The following is a 13,249-nucleotide window of genomic DNA, read 5'->3' on the forward strand; positions in this document are numbered from 1 at the left end:
TCCCCCGAATAAAGAAAAGGCGAGGAAGGAGGGGATCTGGGGGTGGAGGGCCTGGGGGCTCGGGAAGGTGGACCCAGCGAAGACTCTGTCGCCTGCAGCCCCTGCGGCTCTCGCCTCCGCCTTGCCGCGGGGCTGCTGTCTATGGGCTGGCGCTGCGCACCACAGCGGTCCGAGTTTCTTCCTGGGCCGCGGCGAGAGTGCTGAAACCAGAGCGCGTCCCGGCGGGTCGGCTGGCGGGCCACGCCGGTAATGGAGGCACTTTGTCATTCAGACGTCTGTAACCGGAGCCGCCGGGCTGGCTAATGCGCCTAATAGGGATGCAGCGAGGGCAGCAAATGCGAGGACGGGAGCGGCCGGGTGGGGGAGGCGACTCCGGGAAGGAAGGGGTCCCCGCCTTGCTGTACCAGTCTGATCCCGTTCCCGCGCCTAGATTCTTCCCTGGGGGTGCAGGGTGGGGAAGCGGGAATAATAAAACTGGTTGAGTGCCTACCGTGTGCCACGCACTGCCCTGGGTAATTTCTCTTGTGTTATTTAATCCGTATAAGGCCCCAGCAGAGTAAATCGAGTTATTCCCATTTGACAGTTGAGGGAGCTGAATCTCCCTAATATTCAGGCACGAAACCAAGCTCCCCCAGTTACTATGTGGTGGCGCCCTTGTTGGAACTCAAGATGCTTGGCTTGGAGTTTACTCTTTCCTCCTTATGCCAGGCATACCCCCGCCCAACCTTCCAGATCACGGAAGGACACGTGGCCTTGAACCACCACTAGACCTGGAGGTTAGATCGTGTCCTATGCTCCTGGCACCACAAATTTATAACTGAGCCCCTTCACCCCCCACTCAGACCCCTGCCCCCTTTCAAAGTCTTCATGCATCCTCCTCTAAGTAATTAGCTCTTGTCTCCGACCCCAAATCCACCCTATCTAAAGGAGTGGGGGACATGTGCCAGTGCCTCCCCAGGGCTTGCATTGGTCTCAAAAGACCCTTTGCGGGCTTCTCTGGTGGCGCAGTGGTTGGGAGTCCGCCTGCCGATGCAGGGGACACGGGTTCGTGCCCCGGTCCGGGAAGATCCCACATGCCGCGGAGCGGCTGGGCCCGTGAGCCATGGCCGCTGCGCCTGCGCGTCTGGAGCCTGTGCTCCGCAGCGGGAGAGGCCACAACAGTGAGAGGCCCGCGTACCGCTAAAAAGGAAAAAAAATAAAAAATAAATTAAAAAAGACCCTTTGCATATTTGAAAACTCGCCAACCCCATGATGGTGGCCAATGGCTCCATTCACCTAAGGAACCTTTTGCTGAAGCTGTTGTGAATGGATAGGACTCATCACACTGAAGCCTTCCTATAGTTTCAAATTCTTTCAACTATTTTGGTGTATTTTCTGTTTTGTCCAGTTTTAAAAATTTAATTATTAAAAGTCAATTCAGGGCTTCCCTGGTGGTGCAGTGGTTAAGAATCCGCCTGCCAATGCAGGAGATACGGGTTCGAGTCCTGGTCCGTGAAGATCCCACATGCCGCGGAGCAACTAAGCCCGTGCGCCACAACTACTGCCTGTGCTCTAGAGCCCACGAGCCACAACTACTGAGCCCGCCTGCCACAACTACTGAAGCCCGTGTGACTAGAGCCCATGCTCTGCAACAAGAGAAGCCACAGCAATAAGCCCGCGCACCACAACGAAGAGTAGCCCCCACTCGCCCCGCCGCAACTAGAGAAAAGCCTGCATGCAGCAATGAAGACCCAATGCAGCCAAAAGTAAATTAAATGCATAAATAAATTTATTTTTTAAAAATGTCAATTAACCGAAGGACATTTCCACCTTAGTTTCTAGAAAGCCTGGATATGGCACACCCCCCCCCAAAATTGCAAACATTCTAAAAAAAGGAATAAGTGTAAAAAGTATAACTTTCAGGCAAATGTGCCTATCATTTTGATAAATTGATCATTTTGGAGCAATTAGCCTGAATCCTAGTCATCCCTCCCTGCTTCCCAAGATTGCCTGGCCTTGGACCCATAGAGGCTGTGGCCAGATTGGTGCATCAGGCCACTTAGCAGAATGACCTCTGTGGGCCTCAGTTTCCACAGCTGTCAGACAGGGGATGAAGGCAATCCCTCAAGCCTTTCCTCCTCAGCTTCTGGAGCAGTTGTTTGGGGTGATATTTCCTCTCCCTCATGGGACTGTGGCTCCTCTCAGGAGTCAGGGACCATGTCTCATTGGAAACTCTTAGTTTAGTGCTCAATAAGTAGTTGAATTAGTTAGCAGTTCTCCATCCTCCTTTGGTCCCCATACCCTCTTCAGACGCTTCTTGGTGGGTCTCTCTTCATTTCTATCCTGCCTACTCTGAGATGGTTTCCCCTGTTTGGGGATGGCTCAACTCTCCTCTCCCACTACCTACCCCCCGGCTCAGCAGCTCACTCTCCCTAAGACAAGACACTTCTTTGGGGCTTCCCTGGTGGCGAAGTGGTTGAGAATCTGCCTGCTAATGCACGGGATGCGGGTTCGAGCCCCGGTCTCGGAGGATCCCACATGCCGTGGAGCAGCTGGGCCCGCTTGCCACAACTAGAGAAAGCCCTCGCACAGAAACGAAGACCCAACACAGCAAAAATAAATAAATAAATTAATAAACTCCTACCCCCAACATCTTCTTTAAAAAAAAAAAAGATACTTCTTTGATAACCAACATTTATTGAAATCCAACTATGCATCAGACAGATTTGCATAAATTATTTCTTTTAATTTTCACAGAAACCTGGACAGTAGGTATCACCAACCCAACGTTTTAGGTGGGAAAACTGAGGCTTAGAGAGATTGAGAATTTACCCAAAGTAGCATACTACTAAGTGGCAGATCTGGAATGTTTTGAAATAGAAAACAAAACAAGCACAGGAAACACATGGTTACTAATTATGTGGCCTGGACTCCCAAGTGCAAGACTTTGGAGAAGAAAGAGGACCACGGGCTGCAGCAGGGAGAGCAGGCTTTGAGAAGAGGGGCTTGCGCGAGGCTCCCACTCTGCCCGCAACTGCCACAGTCAGATTGCCTCAGTTATCTGGAGCCCAGGTCTCTGCTGACCTCAACTAACTGGAACACAGCCAAAAGCCACAGAAGACCTTGGAAAAGAGAAAAGAGGGTCCCAAAGTGAATAAACACCTTACTCATTTATTTAATGCCTCCCGCAACTCTCTGAGGCAGGTACTGTCATGGTTACCTAATGATGAAGAAACTGAGACACAGGGAAATTCAAAACCTGTCCCAGGTCACCAGCTCTAAGCTATGAACCAGGATTCAGAGCAATGAAGGCAGCTGAGGAGGAAGGTAGACTTTTTACTCTGAGAACGGCCCCCTCCTGGTTCCCATACTCCTTACACTGACTTTATTCACCTTCCTCCCAGGGCTAGTTACACACTTTCTAAAATTCAATTAGACCTAATAAATAAGACTGGGGAGGGCCGCTCAGGTCACACTGGCAGCAGCAAGAACTGAAAACTGATACTTTAACAGGAAGGGAGGAGGCAGAAAAAACTATAAGAAAAGCTGACAGGAGAACTCTCTTGACAAGTGTGGTAATTTGGGATAAAGAACACAGGGCTCCGCTGCGTTGCATCCCAGAATACTCACTGATGTAAATACTGAGTCCCTGAGTCATGGGGAAACCGTGAAGGTATGTTCCAGAGACACAGGAAGGTGCTGCCCCCGTGGTTAAAGTGAAAAACATTAGGTGAGAAGAACAGCAAAGCCGTGACTTTCCAGAAACTCAGGTATCCAGAAAGTCAGGCCCTGGAGTTCTAGTTAATTGAGGTCATATTGTATTAAGTTCTTAGATTCCATAAATATACATGTCGGGTCCCTAATATGTGCCAGGTACCATCTCAGGCACTGAGGTGACCACAGTCCCTGCCTTCAGTGACCTGAGAGTCCAGTGGGGGACTCTGTAGAGTGTCAGACCAGACAAGAAGAGTGAACAGGGGGGACATGTGACAGGGCAACTCTGCGTGATTTGTCAGATCAGGGAGGGGCTGGGCCACAGGACCACTTCCCTGATGAAGTGACATTTAAGCAGAGCCCTGAAGGATGAAAAGAAATCTGAACAGACCTTTCTGGAACCTTGCTCACCTCCTGGGGGAAAGCCTGTATCTGGGACTACCCCCCGCCGCTAGGCTTCTGGTCTACAGATGTTCCCAGCACTGTGTTCCTGCCACCTGGGAGGAGATGGTGGCAACACCCAAGGTTCCCCTCCTTTGCTGCCTGCACCCTCCCCACCGGTTTCTTGAGGACCATAGGCTGCCTCCTAGACTGATCCAACCTGTCCATCCCCCTGCCTCCACCAAACCCTACTGAGACCTCAGGATATTAGAAAGGACTGAAAGGAAAGGAGTGTTTTGGGTCATGATCTGGCCAACATGGAAGCAGAGAAATGCCCAAAATGACCTTTACAGCTCTTCTCTAGTTGCATGATCCAAGAGACCATACTTCCTCTGAGCATCAAATGGGAGCTACACGGTCTGGAGCCAGGGAGACAGGCTTTGGAGTTTTATTAGACATTAAGATTTTTTTTAAGGAACAGAAATATAAAGCAATCTGCCAGCAACCCCTCCCTCTCGGGAATCTGGTGCTAAATCATTCCATCCATGAGCAAAGATGCCTCGGCGGCGGGAATCTGACTCTCGTTTCCCCTGTTTGCAGTGTTGTTCCCACTAGCTGCATGGGGCGCAGGGAGAGGGGAGGGCTGGTGGCCGGAAATCAAACCCTGGGGGAGCAGGGTTGCTGGGTGGTGAGAGCACACACTTTCTCATATTGGTAACAGGCGTACTTTTCTCCTGTCTTGGCGCCAGACTCTCGATGACCGGCTGGTCATTTGCTTTGGCCCTGAGCTCTCTCCATCTCTATCGGTCTAGAGAGATGAAGACTCAGAGCAGGAAAGCCGAGAAGGTCAGAACTCCCAGAGCAGAACCAGGATTTGAACCCAAGGTCCCACCCCTCTGCTTCTGTTCTTGGACACCTCCCATTTGATACTTAATATGTGGAACGGTAGAATTAAGGGTGAGGAGTAGAGCCCTGCTAGACTTTGATAGAAAAAGACTCCCCTCTGGGTAGACGCATCCCTGGAGATGTGCAGCTTAGCAAGTGGCATTTGGGCTAGATTTCAGCTTCTAGTTGCCCCCTTGGCTGGGAGCCCTGTGTACACTGCAACCTGCCTGCTTGTTCCTGACTGCTGCCCAAAGGCCCTCTGCTGGGCCTCAGGTTGCCGTCCCCACATGGTGTATCCTTGGGATTCCAGGAGTTACTGTAACCCCAAGATGAACTTTGCAGAAGGTCAGCATCTGAAGCTCTGATCTCACACCCCTAGCAGCCTGCAGGGGCGTGCTGTCCCCCCTCTGCCTTTCTTCCCCATCAGCTTTCAAGCGCCAAATGCCTCCCTGGTGAGCTCATCCCAGCCCAGGTGGTTCCAATAGAAGGCTGCAGGAGGGGGTGTTTGCTCCCTGGGAGTCTACCCTGTCCCCTTTCCCTTGCCAGTCTGACCTTCTGATCTTCCTCCACCCAGGTGTCCCTTGGAGATGCCAAGGAGGTGTGCCCCACGGGCCTGTACACCCGCAGGGGTGAGTGCTGCAAAGCCTGCAACCTGGGCGAGGGCGTGGCCCAGCCTTGCGGAGCCAACCAGACCGTGTGTGAGCCCTGCCTGGACAGTGAGTATAGGGTGTCCGGTGGGGGGAAGGAGAGCGGAATGGAAGGGGGCTGGAGGGCATGCCCAGTAGAGGCCTTCCAAGTGCTCTGCGCCCTGGCAGGGACTCCTGCCCACAACCGTCTGGGTGCCAGAAGTGGGTCTGACCCGGCATAGGAGGCAGAGAGGGGAAGCTCAGAATGGATGAGGGAAGTATGCAGAGGGAGGAGGGGGACCAGATGGGGGATCCCCAGGCTGTGCCCCTTCCCAGCCCCCAAGTAGAGAGGCCTGGTAGAAGAGTGTGGCCAGGAGGGAGGAGTAGCTGATGCTAAAACCAGCTAAAAATATCATCTGCACTGCAGAATCGATGGCTGCCACTTACCCTTGGTGCATTTGTGGGGAGGGGAGGAGGGTCAAATCCTGGCTGCCCTGGACACTGACCTTGGGGGATCCTGGGAGGGTGTGGCTAACCCTCCCCCCGGGGCCAACTGTTCTCCAGCTCTGACGGAGGAAGCAGAGCTTTCCCCAGGCTGCAGGGACGGGGGTTGGAGCACCACAGGGATGTCCTTACTGGGGGGTGATGTCGGGTGCGAGAGAGGGGAGGGGCGCTGTGGCCATTCCTACCTAGGATTTCCTCGGGGAGGGCAGAGAACCCCATCTTCCAGAGGTGCTGGATGAGGGAGGCAGAAAGATGGCAGGTCTGGGGTCTGAAATTCTTTGCGCTTGACTCAGTCTCTGCTGGATTCACTCCGCCCCTTCTGTTGCTTTCAGGCCATGGGCCCTTTTCCTGACTGCCTGGAAACCTTTCCTGTTGACAGTTAGATCTTGCCTTCTACCTGGCACTCAATGCCCACCTGGAGGGCCAGTGGGAATCCTACCCAGATTGTTCTTTGATCATGTTGGGGACAAGGCTACAGGAACTGGGAACTCTGAACGCCTCCGCCAGCCTGTCTTACCTTTGAATGCCTCGCCGCCACCACCGCTACCTCGAGGCATCTCACTGCACACAGCCTATCTGTCCTGCAGGCAGCCCCAACTCCTTGGTGTCCCAAACACTCTGTTGTCCTACTTCTGTACTAGTGGATCCTGTAACTCCATCCCCCAGCAGAGGGATGCCAGGTAGGGAGGCTGGACATCCCATAATGCCTTTGCTACCTTGCCATCTGGCCGCCTCTGTCCTGGCCTAACAGGGTTTCTTTCCATCCCAGGGCAGGGTGGGCCAACCATCAGCTACCCTGGAACCTCCCACGTTTGCCTCTCTTATTTCCTAGACTCCGCCCAGGGCCTCTTCTCTTTGGACCCGAAGTCTCCCAGGATGGGACCCCAGTCCCTTCTGTCAAAACAAGCGGTGGGATAGAAGAGGCTGAGAGAGGGCATCTCCAGGGAAGGGGAGGGGAGGCAGGAGCAGAGACCAGCTCGGAATGCTCCCTCCCACTTCCACTTTCTGCTCCCCTCCCTTTCCCCCCTTCCCCCTCACCCCCCTCCCCGCACCCCAGCTGGGAAAACAGACCGCTTTATGGGATGGAGACCCCAGTGGACTTTCCCTCTATCCTCAAAACGTTTCCACAAGGAAACCCATTAAGCTCCTGCCTTCATTCTCTGCCCAAAAAAGACCACATTTTTCCCACCCCCCCCAAAACCCTCTCCCAGGAGTTTGCTGCTAATCTTCTCTATTTTCCCATGGGCAGGGCCCTCCCCTTCCCCTCCCATGTGACTAGACCCACCCCTGCTGCCACATGCCACCCAGATAGGAGCCTCTGGTATAAATTGGACCTCCTGCCTTGGCTGTTTCGGTTTGGAAGTCCTTTCTGATGTCTGACTAATATCCCTGCTACTGAAGTTCATTGAATTGATCACTGCCCACCCCAGGGGGCCCAACCTTTACAGGATCCCTGCTGTGTGTCAAGTGCTACTGAGGAATTTCACTTATTCCTCATCACAACCCTGTGAGTGGAGACATTATTCCCTGTTTTACAGAGAAAGAAAAAAGCTCAGAGAGGTTAAGTAAAACACCCAGAGTCACACAGCTAATAAAGTGATGGAAGCAGGTTTTGAATCCAGATCTGCCTGATGCCTAGGAAGAGAAACACAGGAGTCCCTCTGCCAGAGCTGACTTGAAACTGAAGTCTTCCTCCAGGCCCATCTCTGTCTTTTCTTCTCTTCCCCGCCAACTGCTGCCCCTTTTACTTCTCTGCTTTTTCCTTCTTTGCTTCTGCAGTTCCAACCCCAACCTCCAAGATAATGACCCTGTGCTCCATCTTGTCTCTTGATGGCATTAAAGAAAGTTAAGATAGGACCCCCACAGCAAGCCTCGATTTCCATCCATTGGGATCCCAATCTCTCTACCTCTGTTTCCACATTCTGAGCAATCCTCCCTCCCCAGTTCTCAGGTTCTAAATCTGTGCTCTTCCTGCCGTGGGAGCAAGGATACATCCTCTTGGATTCAGTTTGGCATGGAGTTCTCCACCCTGGGCTGGAAGGGGTGAAGAAGATCTGGCTCTGTGCCTTCCCCAGTCTTTGCACAAGGCGGAGAGGACCCTGGCATCCCGCCCCCCCTTATTCTGGAGCTCACATCCATTAATTAAGAGAGCGTGAATCAAGAGTGAGCTTGGAAATCTTCCTTTCATGTCCTTTGAAAGAGCAGAGGACTATATATGCAAGTCCTCCCTTCCTTCTAGCTTCAATCCCTCCTGCAGTACCTTTCTTGCCAGGAGTCCCATCCCTGCCCTCTAGAGCCAAGCCCTTCAGCAGCTGGGGTAGCGCCATGGGTGGGAAATTCTGTTGTCTATCCCTAGTCACTCCCATTCAGGCCACACCTGAGCCCCCACCTGTGCAGAGAGGAATGGGAGGGCAGCTGAGGTGGGAGCCTGCCTGGTGAAGGCCGGCTCTGCCCGGGCTGGGTTCACAGCTTAATTCTGGCCTGTGGGGAGGGCTGGATGGGAACCACTCTCAGATTATTCCTTAATCATGCTGGGAACCCTCTAAGAGAATCTGCCAAGAAATTTACGGGCACCAGCTGGGTTACCCCCTGAAACCTCAGGGCCAACGCTTCCGGGGCCTGGAGCACCGGGCTCCTGGCCCCCTTCCTCCTTCCCAGTCGGGTGCCACCAGCTTTCACACACCGGGGATCCGGGCCCCGGAGGGAAAAGCGGGGGAGTCAGTGAGGGGGCGAGGTAGAACGAGGGTGTCCCGGGTTGGGGCGGGAAGGCCTCCAGCCCCTGCGTCCCAAGTGCCCCCAGGGCAAGCGGCTAGACACGGGGCGCGGCTCCCCCCGCATGTCCGTCTGTCCTCAGGCGTGACCTTCTCGGACGTGGTGAGCGCCACGGAGCCGTGTAAACCGTGCACCGAGTGCGTGGGGCTGCAGAGCATGTCGGCGCCCTGCGTGGAGGCCGACGACGCCGTGTGCCGCTGCGCCTACGGCTACTACCAGAACGAGACGACGGGCCACTGCGAGGCGTGCCGCGTGTGCGAGGCGGGCTCGGGGCTCGTGTTCTCATGCCAGGACAAGCAGAACACCGTGTGCGAGGAGTGCCCCGACGGCACGTACTCCGACGAGGCCAACCACGTGGACCCGTGCCTGCCCTGCACGGTGTGTGAGGACACGGAGCGCCAGCTGCGCGAGTGCACGCGCTGGGCCGACGCCGAGTGCGAGGGTGAGCGTCGGGGCTGCGGGGTGGGGGTGCGGGGCGCCCCGGGGTCCGCAAGGGTCTGCCGTGGCCTGCGGGGCCAGTGGACACCCTCCCGATCCTTCCCACCAATGGATCCTATCCACTGTTTACCCTTTGGGGCTGTTTGTTAAGCCATCCTCATTCTCCCAGGCCACACTCATTTCCCAGGGCTTTGTTAATCTGTGGCTGCCGGCTGGGAATTGGACGGGTGGCAGATGAGCGGCACGAAGGTGGCCTCCGTGTCCAGAGCACAGATAGGACATGTCTGATCCTTGAGGCAGACTCTCTGCACTGGAGAAGGGGGTCTTAGGACCCTCAGGAGTTGGGACCTTTTGTCTCTGAGGCCCATAGGGGTTTATGGCTCTGGGACCTGGGATGGAGTCTGCCCTGTCACTTACTATCTGAGCGACGTCAAGGAGGTCACTTCAGTTTCTGGACCTCAGTTTCCTCGCTGCACGCGGTTTCCACTGTCGCTGTGGGTTTGGGCCGGGGGCTGGCTCACTTCAACTTGTGGGGGAGGGGTCAGCAGTCACTGGTACAGTTTAGTCAAGGACGAAGTTAGACCCAGAGAATACTAAGGAGGTCGTGCGGACAGGGGCTTTGGGACAGAGAGAGAGGCGGAACAGCAAGCCTGGGGCCTGTGAGTCCAAGGATGAGGGAGGTGCACATGGAGGGCCCTCAGCTTCCTGGGTGGATGCGGGCTGGGTGTGCCCTCCTTAGCCAGAAGGGGCAGTTCCTGGGATGGGAGGAGGAAGCACTGTGGCAGTCAGGGCAGAACCATTTTGGTCCCTGGTTGGTGACATCCATCTTGGGGGAGAGACTGACAATACCTTTACTTTCTATCCCCGTTCAGCTGTTTCCCTTGGGGCCTAACCCTCAGGGTGCTCTCACTCTGAGCAGGCAACGCAGCGCCTCCTTCAGGAGCCCTAAGTTGGACGGGACAGAGACAGCCTTTGCCCCGGTCTGATGAGGGAGACGCAGTCCCAGCACTTAGTTCCCAAGAGATCCCCCCATTCTGGTGGGGGCAGCACAGCCTCTGCCTTCAATCAGCCCCCAGTTGGATGGGAGAGAGAGATCCCCTGCCGTGGGGAGCCTCCAGTCTGACACACCCATGCCTGCCTTCCACGTCCTGTGATCTCTGGCGCAGGGAGCTCAGGGTGCAAAGGGCCGTTAAGCTGGGCTGAGGCCAGGTGTGTGTGTGAAGCTTGCTGCATTGGGATGTGGGGTCAGGGTGGAGAAGTGGGGTGCAGAAAGTGGCGGTTCCGGGGGCCATTGCCCTGGGCCAGGAGACAGGCAGGTAGCGTCAGGCGCAGGGCAGAGGAGGGAGGGAGTTTCAGCGCCTGCAGCAGGCAGGTGGGTGGCACGCTTCTGTGGGCAAGTCGGCACCAGCTAGTGGGGGGGACTTAGGGGTGCGGTTAGAGCAAAGAAAGGTGCTGGCTGGGGGAGGGATGGGCTCTGCCTTTTGGCATTCACACATTCCTTCCAGATACCACTCTACTTTCCCAGCCACCCTGAAGGGGTGCCTTTATCCCTGCCCCTCTTCCCCTCACCCTCTAGCCTCTGAACGGGTAAATGTCAGCTCCAGGGCAGAGGGAACCTTTCAGGAAATGGAATTTGATTTGCGGTGGCTTGGTTGCCCCCCTCCCCTCCACTGCAGGGTACTTCCTTGCATAAACGCTTCCAGTGTCAACATGGTGACTCACCCACCCTGGGGGCAGAACCTGCCCCCCTCCCCAAGCAAAAAAAATTGGATTTAGGAGGAGTAACCCGGCCCCTCTTTCCACCCCCAAGTCTGACAGCTCCCATTCTGGAAACGGCTGTCAGGACCTGCCAGGGCTTAGTGGGTTGGAATGCTAGTGGACACAGCCACATCTGGATCTCATCCCCACCCCCAAACAGGGCGGGGGATCTGAGAGACGAGGAGAAAGCGCCCTGGAAGGCGCCTTCTGCAGCCTGGGCCGTCTCTCAGCTCTTCCCCACTGCTCTCAAACCTCTGTGACGCCTGACTTCAGTGACCCTCCACCCAGCCATGCCTTCAGCCTCTGGGTTCGGGTCAGTTGAGCAGAGCTGTACCCTTAGCCTCGGGGCTCAGGCTGCCCCTCCAGCTGGCCCAGTCCCCTAGCCGGGCAAGAGGAGACCCTCCCCGGGCCAGCGCCTTGTCTGGGGCTGCCAGAAGGAGGGCTGTGTTTCCTCCACTCCCTGCCCCACCTCTTCCACGCCTTCCTTTCCAGGACTGAGATGGGGGAGGGGTGGGATAGGGCAGCAGATGGCAGCCCCCTCCCAAATGCCAACCAGATGGATTCCAGATTCACATGTGGGGACCTTACTCCTCAGAATGTGCTGAAAATGGGGGCCTTTGAAGCGTCTTTGCCTTGAGCCAAGGAGGCCTAGGAAACCCGTGGGCAGTTTCGACTCCAGCTTGGGTGGGCAAACTGGGGGCTAGGTGAGGCAGAGCTGGGGAGCAAAGTGCCTGCCCTTCACCCCATCAGCTTGTCCTGTCTGCTTTCCCTCCCTGCTCCAGGTGTGGGAAGCGAGGAAGGAAGGAGTAGGCAACTTTGCCCAGACAGGTACCCCCAGGTCGTCCAGAGTCCACAACCCCAGGTACTGCCCCCGGCTGGGTGGCAGAATGGAAAATCCCACCCACTTGTGCCAGGGGCTGCTGGGTCCCCTGCCAGGGAGGCTGGCAGTGCCCAGCTGGCATGAGAGAACCTAGGCGGGTGGCAGGGCAGTCCCCCTCCCCTGAGGCAGTGGCAGTGCCTGCTCTGTGGGCCCTCTCTCCACCAGCAGTCCTCAACCTTCCCAAGTTGGGTTTGGGCTATCTGACACTGTCATCTCTGGGTGGCAAGATCAGATGGTGTGGGGGCCACGCAGGGCAGGAAATAGAGGCTAGCCACTATCCACGGACCAGCCAGAGGGAAGCAAGCCAGCTGGGCACCTCCCCACCCTGCCCGAGCCCAGAGCCAGGACACCAGAGACTAGAAAGGAGGCTGGATGCCAATTCTCAGGGGGCGGTGCCGGGGAAGGTACCTCTCTGCCAGACCTGATTACCCTCATCCTTCTTTAGGGCAGGGGTGACCGGCGCCACTGGGGCAACCTGTGGCCAGAGAAATTACATTTCCCTAGCCTGATTCCAGCTGGAGGCGTCCTAGGGCCCACTCTCTTCTTTGTGTGTTTACCTCCATGCTGGGTTTTTGGGTACCCAGGGTAGGCAGAGTAGAATTCTAGGATCACAGTTATACCCAAGATGGAAGGGAACTTAAAGACCGTCTCTTTTCATATCCCCATTCATGGGGAAGTTGAAGTCCTGAGAGTTGAAGGGACTGGTCCAGAGTCACACAGCAAGTCAGTGGCAGAGCCGAAGGGGACCCAGCGCTCCTGATTCTTAGGCCCTTGCTCTTTTCCACCATCGTGACATCATACACCCGATCCCAGCCCTCTCTCCTGTGTGTAGCCGCTGGACATACAAGCATCTGGGGCAAGGAGGGGGCTGGGGGAGAAGCTCTGAGGGTCAGAACATAGGAGAGGGGCAGGGGGAGTGGGCCCTCACTCCTGTAGCCCTTTCTCCCAGAGATCCCTGGCCGTTGGATTACACGGGCCACGCCCCCGGAGGGCTCAGACAGCACAGACCCCAGCACCCAGGAGCCTGAGGTACCTCCAGATCAAGACCTCGTAACCAGCACGGTGTCAGATATGGTGACCACAGTGATGGGCAGCTCCCAGCCCGTGGTGACCCGAGGTACCACCGACAACCTCATCCCTGTCTACTGCTCCATCCTGGCTGCTGTGGTTGTGGGCCTCGTGGCCTACATCGCCTTCAAGAGGTGAGAGGGGGAACGGGAGCCAGGGAGCGGGATCTTTACCCTCAAGGAGGGCTTTGCTGCGACCATGACCTGAAAATGCACACACCCATTTTTTTTTTTTTTTTTTTTTT

The 13,249-nt window shown here is 55.8% G+C and overlaps 1 protein-coding gene across 1 annotated transcript in view; it reads left to right on the forward strand.

Annotated features, from left to right (window-relative positions):
- Positions 1-13,249, forward strand: part of NGFR (nerve growth factor receptor) — a 19,990-nt gene that overhangs the window by 2,138 nt on the left and 4,603 nt on the right. The window contains exons 2-4 of the mRNA XM_024744717.1: positions 5,534-5,675; positions 8,944-9,303; positions 12,887-13,139. Coding sequence (XP_024600485.1) covers positions 5,534-5,675; positions 8,944-9,303; positions 12,887-13,139 — 755 coding nt within the window. The remainder of the gene's footprint in view (positions 1-5,533; positions 5,676-8,943; positions 9,304-12,886; positions 13,140-13,249) is intronic.

This window comes from Neophocaena asiaeorientalis, unplaced genomic scaffold (genome assembly GCF_003031525.2).
Source record: "Neophocaena asiaeorientalis asiaeorientalis breed wild unplaced genomic scaffold, Neophocaena_asiaeorientalis_V1.1 scaffold1, whole genome shotgun sequence".
NCBI classification, from domain to species: Eukaryota; Metazoa; Chordata; class Mammalia; order Artiodactyla; family Phocoenidae; genus Neophocaena; species Neophocaena asiaeorientalis.